General features: G+C 38.0%; 1 protein-coding gene across 1 annotated transcript in view; it reads left to right on the top strand.

Annotated features, from left to right (window-relative positions):
• The first annotated feature begins 271 nt into the window (after window positions 1-271).
• LOC124277940 (collagen alpha-2(IV) chain-like) overlaps window positions 272-13727 on the top strand; it is a 73094-nt gene continuing 59638 nt past the window's right edge. The window contains 2 exon segments of the mRNA XM_046713660.1: window positions 272-547; window positions 673-730. Coding sequence (XP_046569616.1) covers window positions 441-547; window positions 673-730 — 165 coding nt within the window. The 5' untranslated portion in view covers window positions 272-440.

Here is a 13727-nt window from a genome sequence, read left to right as displayed (position 1 = left end):
TCAGTAATTTGATCTGCATATGAATTGAATACAATAGTTGCCGTTCTTGTAACACCCTTCTTTAATGCAAGAGTCACGTTACAATGTATAAACAAAGGTCTGTTGTCCATTCAAATTGCCATTGAGTAACATTTCCGATTGAAATAGCGACACATGAGTAATGCGACAAATTCTCAACATATGCTACGACGGCGTGGGAGGGGGTGTGGTTAAGCCTCTTAAACTCCGCCCATTTCCCAAATCTATGCACATCCGCGGAGAAGCACATCGTCTTCCAAGATATTCTTGTGGAAGAACTGGGTGCAGACGACTGAATGTTAGAGAAAAGATTCTAGCGTCTGTTCAAGTGAGGGATTTGATTCTTTGCTGAGTCCAAACTCAGCTAGAAGGACGGCCGGAGCCTTACTTGCTGGCCGTTTGGACATTTTAATTCCCTGTAGATGATTTTGTGTTGCTCGGGTGCCAGTCCCGTGGCTGGCACTGCCAACCTCTTTCATACACATAGAGTACCGAGTTCGTCCCGTAGAATTAAGGCCATGTCTACATGGTAAGTTGAGAATCGTTTCTTTGCCTCTGCAGTTAAATATATTTCTTAATGTGTGTTATAAGTACTTTTCAATGCTGGTACCATTTACCATGTTCTGAATGTCTTCACGCTTCTTTTACCCCCAGGCTGCTTCTCTGCATCTCTGTGGTCGCCTTAGGGACCCTTTCTCAAGGCGTCAGCGCAGTGAGTACAATATTTCATATACACGCTATTAACCAAATTGCATGCTCATAACCACCCACCGATATCATTTTTGCCAATATTTGTGGTGGCACATTTATGGAATAACAGAATATTGACTTCGTTGATGAAGACACGACTAATCTGTTTCATTGCGTTTTTGTTTTTACATGAATAACTACACAATTACGATTGCAGGCGATTTATCCACTCCACGCGATGTTTAGGTGCATGTTAATATAAAAAGTAAAAGTAATATCTGCACAAATATGAACAAACGTTGAACTCTTTAGTTAGGTCGATAACATGACCCAGGGAGCATTTATTATTTCGTTTTGCTCGCGGTCCCAGCGAGGCCAACAGCGCTATCTGTATCAGTATCAACATTTGTGAGGTAGAGTTTAGGGTTTGTTCGGCTTTTGATTGTATGTTTTCATTGTTTATTGTTTCATGGCTAGCTGGTCACATAATTTTTATAGATTACAGTGAGACAGTACGTTTAACCATTATCCTCACTGATACTATCTTCAAACAATGTGAACTCAAGCAAGAATACTGTTGGTTTTTCCTCTGCACAGTGCAATCAATCGTAACAGATCACATAATCTGCCAACTGAAAAATGATAATTAATGCTGGCAACTCAGTCTTTCATAATTGTAGCTGAGAAACAATTTCCTTACATACTGATATGGTTTAACATATTTATATTTCATAAATGAAATTTGTTGATGTAAACTAGCAAAAGAAGGCTTGAAAACATTTAGCTAAGAAAATAACAGATTTCAGTTTGTAAATTACACAAACTTGTTAAAATTTAATATAAGTGTACAGTTAAACAAGCTGTGTCCAAGCAGTATCACATTTCAAAATTTTAACCAGATTACAAATTATTATGCCATGTTTTATACTTCCACTAAACTAACCAGCACTTTGTGTCATTATTTAAACTGAGAGAGGATGAGTTGAGCATTCATTTCAGGGAATTGTAAACCTGATATAATGTAAAATACAAATTTCTTTTTCTGAAAAATTGATTATGATGAGCATGCAAAATCAACAGTATACAAAATATGTTTATTTTTTCATTTAGTAACAAATTTGTAGCCAAATGTTTCTTGATAGGCATTCGAGATAAGATTCATGATTTACTAGTATATGATTTTGATCTCTGAAGAGGATTGAGGACAACAGGAGTTGTCTCCCCCTGGTTCCTCCAGTCCCTGGCATTCCCCTTATTGCTGATTTCCTTCAGACAGAAGGGGTGACTGGATGTGGGGGAGGAGGCAAGATGTCTGCCGAAGGGGAAATTCCGCAGTAGAGGAGGGGAAATGTAACATGGAGGGAATAGTTTAGTTTATAGGTTTAGTGTTATTAAGCAGGAAAAGCATGGGCATTCTTTGAAACAGTACATACAATCATTATTTACGATGATATCTATTGCTATATGTATTGTAACCTAGGACCCAGAGATTTCAACTTAATACTGAAATCAATCACATGTATGTTTTCCTTGACTCCATCACTGTTTCAAAGCTATCTTTATTATAAGATAATTAATCATCTAGCCATGTGTTCTCTTATTAATTCTCTCATTTCATAGAATCATCTGATTAACGAACAATACACTAATTGCATGTATTATCCTAAATATTTTTAACTATAAGGCATATATTTTAATTGAAAATAGAAGTGCTTCAATGTGTGGGTTTTAGAAATGACCCCCATTAAGATACCAATGGCTCCATTAATTATATACTATCTGTGAGTATTTGTCCTGCTGGTCTTGTGTAACAAGTCAAATGGCTACATACAGGTTTTATCAGCAGGTTGTAACGCCGGGCTGTTTGTGGGGCCTGAGCCTAAGTCCTGTGTTTTTGATTCGCTGGGGGATTAATGGCAGCATAATCAGGACAAACAAACACGATTGACAAGTTGTTTGCACATGTGTTGACTGGGATGTCCCCAATTAAAGACTGCATCTCCTCCTTGATAGTCCTGCCTTGCAACTTCATTATGGAAACATTATCCTAATCTGTCTTAGAAACATACACTTTATGTTGGGGGTTCATATAGTATTGAAAATGTAATGTTTGACTAAATATTTCAATGTTTTGGGTTCGATATTTTCGTTTCTTTTCTGGGACATTTTAGTGGCAGGTATTCAGATAATTTTTGAAGGCAACATCTGCATGTGTGAAAACAGAATGATTGCATGAAATATATTGTTTTGTGTTTGTTATACAGATATTGTCTATTTATCAATCAAAGGTGTAATCAATAGATTCATGAATAGTATATATTTGTCTCAAGGCAATTTGTAGTTAATGCAAAAAAAGTAAAAACATTTACATTGTTATGTAAGTTAGGGTGTAAGTTATGTTATAATATGTTTTTTTACATTTTGCAAGTTTCCATTCTGTAGTCATGTGATGTATGGATCATGTTTAATGATCCTGTCTGAGAATAATTACAGGGAACAAAGTTGTCATTCAGACTTATTTCAGTCATTCTTAGTCTCCTATTTAAACAGAATCTTCCTGAAGGGGCACCATCATGTACTTGATCTGAACAGGCCGATGGGCACAGTCATGTCCTTGATCTGAATAGGTCTATACTGGATCTGAACAGGTCTATGGGGCACCATCATGTACTTGATCTGAATAGGTCTAAACTGGATCTGAACAGGTCTATGGGGCACCATCATGTACTTGATCTGAATAGGTCTAAACTGGATCTGAACAGGTCGATGGGCACCATCATGTACTTGATCTGAACAGGTCGATGGGCACAGTCATGTACTTTTTCGAAAATGCCCATGGGACATAGTCATGAATTTGATCCGAACACATCTATGGGACACCATCATGTACTTGATCTGAATAGGTCAATGGGGCACCATCTTGTACTTGATCTGAACCGTCTATACTTGATCTGAACAGGTCTGTGGGGCACTATCATGTACTTGATCTGAAAAGGTCAATGGGACACCATCATGTACTTGATCTGAACAGGTCTATGGGGCACCATCATGTACTTCATCTGAACAGGTCAATGGGGCACAGTCATGTATTTGATCTGAACTGTTCTCTAGGGCACAGTCTGATAGTGGAAGGAACACTTCTAAGAAGACATAGTCCTGTCATGGAGATCATCATTTCTTAACGGCCCTAGTCCTATAGAATGGGCAAGGGGCAAACTGTTTGTTGGAGTAACCATAGTAACAGTGTCTATTCATGAAACAGTCATTTCTAGCCAGTAGCCTGAACAGTTTATTCCCATCCTTACAGGGAACATTTCCATCACACAAGTCATAATATACTAAACAAACACCACCCTGTACACCAGTTTCCTAGTTACTAGAACAATTCCCAACTTCCCAGGTTGATGAGATGGCCTATAAATTCTTGACCAAGATTCCATCTACAGTGGACTGACACAGTCTTCTTCCCAAGTGAATGTTTCACGCCATGACTTGGCAGGGTGCCTGCCAGTCGCCATCTTGATCCCATCACCTTCAGGTGAACAGGGGGATGAGCTCACAGGATACCATCGCATGTGATCTTCACCACTCCATCTCCTGGCGGCCATCTTGGTTCGCCATAACTGGAACCCCCCCAAGTATGCCACATTGACTGAGAACTTTCCCTGACAAGATGAACACTACAGCAGCTGGTGTTGATGCTTCCTACAGACTGGCCAGCGAGCTCAGGCTTTGCCAGAACATCATCAGCATGAATGTTTTCATCCTAGTGATATGCAGATGAAAGACAGAAAAGACAAGTTGGCTTGGACAGAAGGATAACATATCCCTTGAATCACACCTAGCCTCACTTTGAACAGTGTTATTTATATGTGCGGTAGATCATTTGACATGGTCCATCCATACATCTAACCCAACACTTAGTGCAAGATGACTTTTTCAATGAAACTGTGTGAAATAAGAATAGTTCTTAAAAATGATAGTTATGCTCTGTTTAAAGAAGATCTTTCCAGCGACTCAGTGTTTTATCTATGGTATACTAGTATATCAAGAAATAATACTGTGTGCCTGTCTTAATTATGTTTTTGAGATCACTGTTGTCTGAGCAGCTTGACCAGAACCTTGAGTGTTAGGTCCTTCTCATCGTCTTGCTTATCACTACTCTAATTCTGGTGCATAATCAACTTTTTCTTTAGTTGAATAAGAAGTCATATAATGCTGTAACTAAAATATTAGTTTATCAGTATCTGCCGAAAACTGCTGACCTGAAGTTGTCATTTGACATTATTTTCAGTAGATCTTAGAACTTGACCGAAAGATATTTTACTTGACTCTGGTTTTAGACTATCGACCAAATGTCACAGATTGGTTTGTCCAATTACATTCTTACATTTTTCGTTTTTTCATATTAGGACATTATTTTGTTTTCTGACTCGGCAATAGGACTGCACAATGTTCCAGTATACGCTTTGCAGGTTATACATATAGCAGCATTTTTGTGATGACCGTTATATTGGTTGAAAAATACATGAAGTTTTGTTATTATCTCTTGTGTTTTATGTTAAAATCTACACAGACTTTCAAAGATAGTATATTTAAATGATATATATGATTACATTCAAATGGTTTCTTAGCACTAAGTTAGCAGTCTGAAGAAAATTAATTTTGTGAATCAAATTACAAGAAACTAATTACTCTGATTTGTTGATAATATTTTACATTATCATAACAAGTCTAGCATGATTGCCAAACCAGTGATTTTGCCCAATGGCAGTAGCACCTTATTGTGATTTTATATAAATCAATGGGACATTATCATGATTTTATCATCAGTCAGAAGGATATTGTCATGATATTTTCATTGTTCAAAAGAACGTTATCCTAGATTTAACATCATTCAAAGAATTGTTTCCGTATATTATTACCATCTTCAGCACGTTTTAAGTGACAATTGGTCAATGTCATAGCAAATGAACTGACCATATACCTTGCATAATGACTTCACAAATATAGAATCATTTTGGAAGCTCTTATTCCTAATAAAGTAATGAATGAGCTGTAGATTGTGACCCATCTCTGCTGAACAACATATTGGTAGATCTGTAACATCTACTCTTCCAGCTTGACCACTCCTGTATTGCTCAACTTACACAGCACTAACCAAGAGCATTTCCCATATCGGCATATGTTTTTGATGACATCAAGATGTGTGCCTCCCAGAGGAAGTGATGCATGACATATGAATTGTCCATGTAGTGTGGGGATAGGTCTTCTGTTTAGTAGGCGGTACCACTGGAAGCATTGCAGCATCGGCCACACATGGCCAGTGGAAAATGTTCATTACTCATAAAAATAAGGATTTGAAGAATAGGATTTCAAGGCAGATTTGGTGCCAGTGTAGATATGAAATACACGATGTAATATGTATTTCTGGGCAGGTTTGGTACAGGTGTAGATATAAAATACATTATATAATATTTATTACATGTTCTTTAAAACAACTTTTCACAAAAAATATTTTGGTCATGCCTTGCAATTCAGTGTGAAAAATGTAAGCATTGTTAGTATTGTGCAAGGTTAATGTTAAATGTTTAATTCAATGTTAAGTGTGTACATCTTCAATATACATGGCAAAGCAGTATCTAAGAGAGCTATGTGAAAAAGTCTCACTCTGTTATTGCTGTCAGTGGTTGAACTTACAGACTGTCTTAGTTCATTTGTCTGTTGAAAAAGAAATAATGATAAAAGTGTTCATAGAGTTTGATATGGCCACTAAGCTGTTACTTTGCGAAAAGTGAAGTTGTTTTCTACCAAAATGAAGATATTTTGCACAAAGCATTAATTGGAAATGATCTCTTGCCTATATGGGCCAAGGAGCCATGGTCATAAAGTTCAGCTCTGTTAATTATCTTCTTCTCATGGTTACTACAGAGGTTTGGCAATTTCAGCAGTACATGTGTATCAAGTTTTATGACATGTTAATTAAGTTAAGTCAGACATAAAATGCATTAATACGTCTGCTGACCAGCCAGTGTCCAGGAAGCTGGTCTGGCAGGATGTGTTGGAGGCGGGGGTTCAGGGCCCCAGGAAGCTCCCCTGGGGGTCACACCAGGTGGTCAAGGGGTCAGCCTCCTGGGGTACATTTTTACAACCACTTACAGCCTTTACAGAGCAGGAAACTGTACTGTTACAACCTCTTATGTGGGATCATGTAATGATCAAACAGAGCTACTTGTAAACTTTGGTGTTAATTCAATTGCCTGTTCATTATCTGCCATTAGCCACACTGTAACATCTGCATGTCTTTTGATGGCAAAGGTGGTCTTCATTTTACGGTGGCTGGTGTCCAGTTAGAGGGAATTAGTGCATTTCTGCATGACATACAGTGGTAATTTATGCTCATATAGTTGTGTCAGTTGCTAATTGATACAATCACCTCTGAGTAGACATGTGCTTCAACAAAAGATGACAGTGGCCAGCAGTACTGCAACAACAATCTCCGGCATTTGATTCTCCCGCTTTATTGGCATTACAGTGTTTGATGTCCTGTTCAAGGGTATTGCACTTATAATCGTGCTGGCATGTGGTTGCTTGCCGTAGTCTAGACTAATCATTATTTTATTAACCTTAGTAGACAGGTGCTTGGATGTTATTGAAAAATATTAATTGTCCCAGAAAAGGCTTATAGTTTGCTATTAATTCTAAAAATGTTTTGTCTCTTATCTCAAACTGAAAACCCCCCATCTTGTTATCAAATCAAATCAGTCTCCATCCTGCAGGACATCAAGTGGTTGTTCCTTAAATATAGGTCAGTCTGTAATGAGTTTTGGACTTTGGTGCCAGTTTGGCAAGTCTTCATCTTCCAATATCACTAAAGAGGAAATCGTTTCTATTGCCTCCCCTGTGTAGAGCCCCATCTGATAGGGCTTGATGTACAGGCCTCCCCTGTGTAGAGCCCCATCTGATAGGGCTTGATGTACAGGCCTCCCCTGTGTAGAGCCCCATCTGATAGGGCTTGATGTACAGGCCTCCCCTGTGTAGAGCCCCATCTGATAGGGCTTGATGTACAGGCCTCCCCAGTGTAGAGCCCCATCTGATAGGGCTTGATGTACAGGCCTCCCCTGTGTAGAGCCCCATCTGATAGGGCTTGATGTACAGGCCTCCCCTGTGTAGAGCCCCATCTGATAGGGCTTGATGTACAGGCCTCCCCTGTGTAGAGCCCCATCTGATAGGGCTTGATGTACAGGCCTCCCCTGTGTAGAGCCCCATCTGATAGGGCTTGATGTACAGGCCTCCCCTGTGTAGAGCCCCCATAGGGCTTGATCTGATAGGGCTTGATGTACAGGCCTCCCCTGGCTACCTCTGCCTCACAGGAAACACCCTCAACTCTGAAACACAACACTGTCAGAATGTGCAGAGTCAGGGCTTTCATACACCTCTGATAGTGTGATTGCCATCACCCTGTCCTACTCCCACCAACCCTCACATACGTGGCTTGGCCCGCTGGTGCTGCTGTCAGGGAATGTGTCCAGTCTCCTTCAGTCACTGCATCCGGTCTCCTGAATGCATCATTGATGCTGCAGCTGTCTCTGTAATGGTGCTGGATGCATTCTTTGATGTTCCTGGAAGCATCCTTCCCTGTGGCATTTCTGACTGAAGTCCCTGAATGCAGCCTTCATATGCGCATATGTATGTTCTAGCATCGGCTAGACATTATTTCAAAAGAGGATCCTGGAACAATTCAGTGATTCATTGTTGTATCATAATTGTATATACAATATGATACCATTCTATTTCTGTCTTTGTGTTGACCCTAAGCTGTCTACAGACTTTGATTGAACACAGCCATTACTTCATGGAGTCAAATATTTTGTGATTTTATAACGTTTGAAAAATGTTTTAAATAAAACCTCCAGATTACAAACAAATCATGATTTATCTGCAGGTTTGACCTCAAAGTATCAGGTATAATGTTAGCAGTTTTCTTCAGCTGTTTCTTTGCGTTTATCAAATGCAAAAGTTAATCACAAATTTGACTGTCAGTTGTTGGAGGCATGAGCATTCATGACATTCGAGAATATTTTAATAATTTTATTAATTTTTGGTAGTGAATTCTTCTGTCATTATTTCTTTTGAAAGGGTTTGTAGGACATATTTTGGTGAGAATTGGTCAGTGATCTGGAATTTGAAGAAATATGAATTTAGTGTCAGTAAAGCGATTGTGTGAATGCTGTGACTCAGCATGAAGGTGTTCGGGAAAAAAGTCCTTGGAAAAAAAGTACTGGTAAAAAAGTACTAAATTTGCCTAGGAAAAGAAGTCCTCCGAATATAAAGTCCTACTTTTAATTTTTTATAACAAATGTTAAGAAAGAAATTAGATCTGTGGGTTTTTAATACTTTATTCACATACAACAATGTAAATTGACAAAAATTTGCATCTGCACTGATACATTTGCTGACATTTACTGAATTTTATTCATTCTAATATTGGTGGATACACCACGGAGAAACTCGGGGATTGATTTCCTCCTTTTGTGTACATGTGACCATCTATAGTCCGTTTGACTCAAAATCGGACCGATGAATTGCAATCTAACTCGAAAACTACTTTATACATAATACTCAATGAAACACTGATCATAATCAAAACATCAGACCAACTCTGTGATTTTTTCGCAGAATTTTTATACTAAAAATAAAAAAGGTATTTTACAAACTATCATTAAATGTTTTACAAAGTTCACTATTTGTTACGAGGGAGGACTGCTCAGTTAAAATATCATTGTTCTTGGTTAACACAAGTATTTTAATCCATGTCTTTTATAGTCATTATACACAAGCACTTTATGTTTTCTTTAGAATAACTTGATGTCAACATCAGTTTAATCTGTTTTCACAATAATAGGACTTCTTTTTTTGTTGAGTTTTTTCCCTATAATCAGCATGAATCTGTAAGAGCCTGGGTGTTAATGCAACAGGCACCTGCAATGCTGACATTGTTGACGATGTGTATGTGAATGCAACAGGCACCTGCAATGCTGACATTGTTGACGATGTGTATGTGAATGCAACAGGCACCTGCAATGCTGACATTGTTGACGATGTGTATGTGAATGCAACAGGCACCTGCAATGCTGACATTGTTGACGATGTGTATGTGAATGCAACAGGCACCTGCAATGCTGACATTGTTGACGATGTGTATGTGAATGCAACAGGCACTTGCAATGCTGACATTGTTGACAATGTGTATGTGAATGCACTAGTCCAGGTTTTTTGTCTGGCTATGTGAGTACAGCAGGCATGTAACTTCAGCCAATGTGAAATATGGGTTCCCCATTCCCTGCATTAGAGTGGAGAAATATTCAACTCTTTACCCGCGAGTCTCAGACATATGGTAGAAATTAAAGTCTGAGGCTCTCAGTTCGCTATGACCTTCAGGAAACACTTTTGCATTCCTCAGCAAGAACCATATTTGGCTACCTTACATAGGTGTGTAAAACACGCATGTTGAAAATATCAATATTTGTGACATTTTTCATGAATTTGTCATCACTATTGTCATAGATGCTTGGTTTTGTATAAACACCGTTCTGGGTGTGACATATTGAAAATGATGTCATGCTTGTTAATTTCATCAATTCTGGGGAATACTGGAGCAATCAACTGTATATCATGTTAAATTAATTACAAATTATTTGTATTTCAATTGTTCTATGAAGTCTATGCCCTAAAATTACAGATCTGTGTGAAATAGAGTGCTGGTTGATTGGTTGATAGAGTATGTGACTCCGTTATTAAACCAGCATATGCCAGGTGGGGCACCAAGAATATTTGTCATAAGGTCACTTGGCATCACAATACTTGTGCATCCTGATCAATGATCTGAATCAAAACTTGCGATTTGATGAAATCATTAATAACGATGGTTGAATGAAATTTCTCAAAAAGCTAATGGATTAAATGTTAAACCTAAACTAGTTGAACTCAGACTCAGAAAACAAGTCTTTAAACCTCTTATGACCTAAGACATGTTTGAAAGTTTAGTTTTCCCCTATTCCCCTCCCCCATTGTTGTATACATTACACACTGGGGTAGCAAGCACTTCCCTCTCCGCTAGGCAGTGACTCAGTGTGCAATGTGCTGTACAGGCACAGACCATACACCTGCTCGTCGCCTGTACAGAGCTCTCTATCTATATTTGCCAATTCACACGCTGAAAGCTGGTGTTTTGTTTTTGTCTTATCTCACGTCTAGTACAAGCCAATCTCACCATCACTGTTTAAATATCATCTCTTCCCTCATCCTGTTTGCCCAACCTTCTGTGCCCATAGCCAGAGTATACTTTATACCAAGTCAGATTGAGGATTGATAACGACTCCTTATAGAGATGGGTTTCTTTGAGGGGAGAGTTGTATATTAGGGAGTTTTATAGTCTGAGGCAATCAGGGGAGAATCCTAAGAAAAAATTGTGACAGTCATTAGGGGAGGTTAAGAAAAAATTATACATATATTTCAGATGGTCATCTAAAAATGAACTTCTATGATAAAATGTAAGTTGCTTTTGTGTTTTGTTGATTTTGGGATGATCATTAAAAATATGTGCAAGTGTTTTCCAAATATGTGAAAAGACCAAAATAGTCTTTGATGTGTACTTTTTTAAAAATATACATGCGGAATCTTTTGCATGTAAGGGTAGTTTGTGAATAAATCTTTGTTTAATATTTATATCATAATGTGTTATGTGGAAACATACTTTTACATAATGTGTTTTTGTTTGTAAATTACCCGGTATAAACCCTGCGTGAACTTACAAATGTTAATCTTCATTCATGCAAGCCAGTGGTTGGTTTCCTGAAGGCATAAAATTCTCGACCCCTTGTTTTCTGCTGAAATCTACACAAAGAGCATGAGAATCAGGAGCAAACCCGAGTTTGAGGGAGTTGTTCATCAGTGTCAACTGAAACATTTTATAAAAGGCAATAAAACCATCTAGGTTTTCTAAAATGGAATGTGTGTGGTTTTCCTTTTCTTGGAAACGGTTTAAATACCAATTCTTAGAAACCTGTCACATGTACATAAGTTATCCTGCAAAAACACTATTTTTGAAAAATGAAAATATTTTTGTTTTGCGTGGCCTAGATTAGGACAAAGAAACAGTTGTTGGAAGAGCTGATAGGGCTGTTAGAGTGCAGTGTTACTGATAACTCACACTAGAAATATGTAGGGATGTAATCATATATTCTGGTTAAAGCTGATATGTATACAATTAGAGGCTTCGGAAGAAGTGATAATTTTCGCCAGTTCGTATAAATGGGTTAAAGAAGATAGAATTGTCAGATACTAGCAGGGAAATCGAGTCTAGTTTAGGAAATATACATCACATGAAACAGCACAAACTACAGCTGCAAAGTTATTGAAGCTGTAGTTCAGTCGTGTTCAGTTTACAGAACTACTGGTCAGAAAACTATCAAAGGTGGAGTCATCTCTGCTAAAGATGCTTGGTCGTCAAAATGTTATATCCATCTGCAAACTCCAGAAACAGAATTTGCTAGGGTTGAAATCATACACCGAGCTCCTGATTATATACAAGTTGTAACAAGAAAGTTTGTGGAGAGATTGCTGGACTACTTTCAGTGTGATTCTTTAGGTGCTTTGAGAAAAGATTAAGAATTCCTAAAACATTTTTATCTCATCACCTGAAAATATCGTCATCTGGATTTCTGTGGGTAGTGTCTGCCAAGAGAGGGGAACGGTCAGTGGCTTGGTCTTCAGCTGAATCATGTGTAGAAAGATGGTATTTGGTTTTACCTAGCTGTGCTACAAGGCTGTACAGAATAAGCAAAGGAATGTCTACTCATTGCATCTCTATAAGGAGCAAGGCTAGATAGGCTCACAGTAAATATCTAGATTTAACAGGTCTTTTATGGCACCAGTCATTATATAAAGACAAGTTTGTCTACTGTTACCTAGAATCTAGTCCTGACAATATAGTGTCCACTATAGCCAAGGTCTCAGGGTCTCTTGTTTTAGAGAATTATGTCTGGCACTTGGTGCCATGCACAACCCATATTGTAGAGGTGCATGTCAAGTGCGTTTATGGTGCATTAATTACTCACAGGCAGTTTGGGGTCATGAGTGTAAAAAAGATACTGTTTGAAAACAGGAAATTGGGTAAATTAGGTGCTTCTTAAAAAAAAAAAGGAGACTTGTTTGTTAAATCAATGAAGTGATGTGTGAACACTGAAATTGTTTCAGTGTCTCTTGAAATCATGAACAGGTTCAAGACTTTAAAACCTCTATTTAGTTGGGGTTTTCCTAACTGATTCTTTTTTCTGAGCGTGAAAATGGAAAGGAAAAAATAGTTACTGAAAAAAAAGAAGTAAATAAACCCCAGACCTCAAAATTCCTGTGAAGGAAATTAAGCATTTCCGTTTCACATTAGAAATTTTCTCATAACTTTTTTTTAACTTCCATCCATTTGTTGACTATGGCTGTGCCTTGTCTCATGTTTAATGTAATAACACAGAAGATGTACATAGTTTCTTTGTCTTATATTCCTAAATTGTAAGTATTTCTTACAAGTACCTCTGACTGATGTGATTCTGACAAAACAATAACATGCTGATTATAGGTTGAAGGACAGGGATTTCAAATGTGCCAAGGTTGAACTTTTTACATGTGCACATGCATTTCCTTGCGCAAACAGGACGTTCATCAGCTTTTTAGGGCAGAGCAATTTTTATTCTCCTTTTACCCGGTTTTCGAGACCAATAGAGAAGAAAGAAATGTTGTCAGGTTTTATACAAGGAGAATTGAACTAGGGACTTTCGCATGATGAGAGAATGTTTAACCATATAAATTTCACATCAAACATGTATGTTGTAAGGTATCTTACAAGACTCTGCTGCACAGAGCTCCGATTCTCTTCGTTAGGATCTATTGTATCAGGATATCCAGTATCTTTACAGATCTGTAACAACATGATCTGTCTGGCGCTTCATGGCCTGCAAGTTCTG

This window comes from Haliotis rubra, unplaced genomic scaffold, assembly GCF_003918875.1.
Source record: "Haliotis rubra isolate DU_JTF1 unplaced genomic scaffold, ASM391887v1 Scf106, whole genome shotgun sequence".
In the NCBI taxonomy this organism is placed as follows: Eukaryota; Metazoa; Mollusca; class Gastropoda; order Lepetellida; family Haliotidae; genus Haliotis; species Haliotis rubra.
The sequence above is the reverse complement of the archived record's forward strand: the minus strand, read 5'-3'. Positions and strand labels throughout refer to the sequence as shown.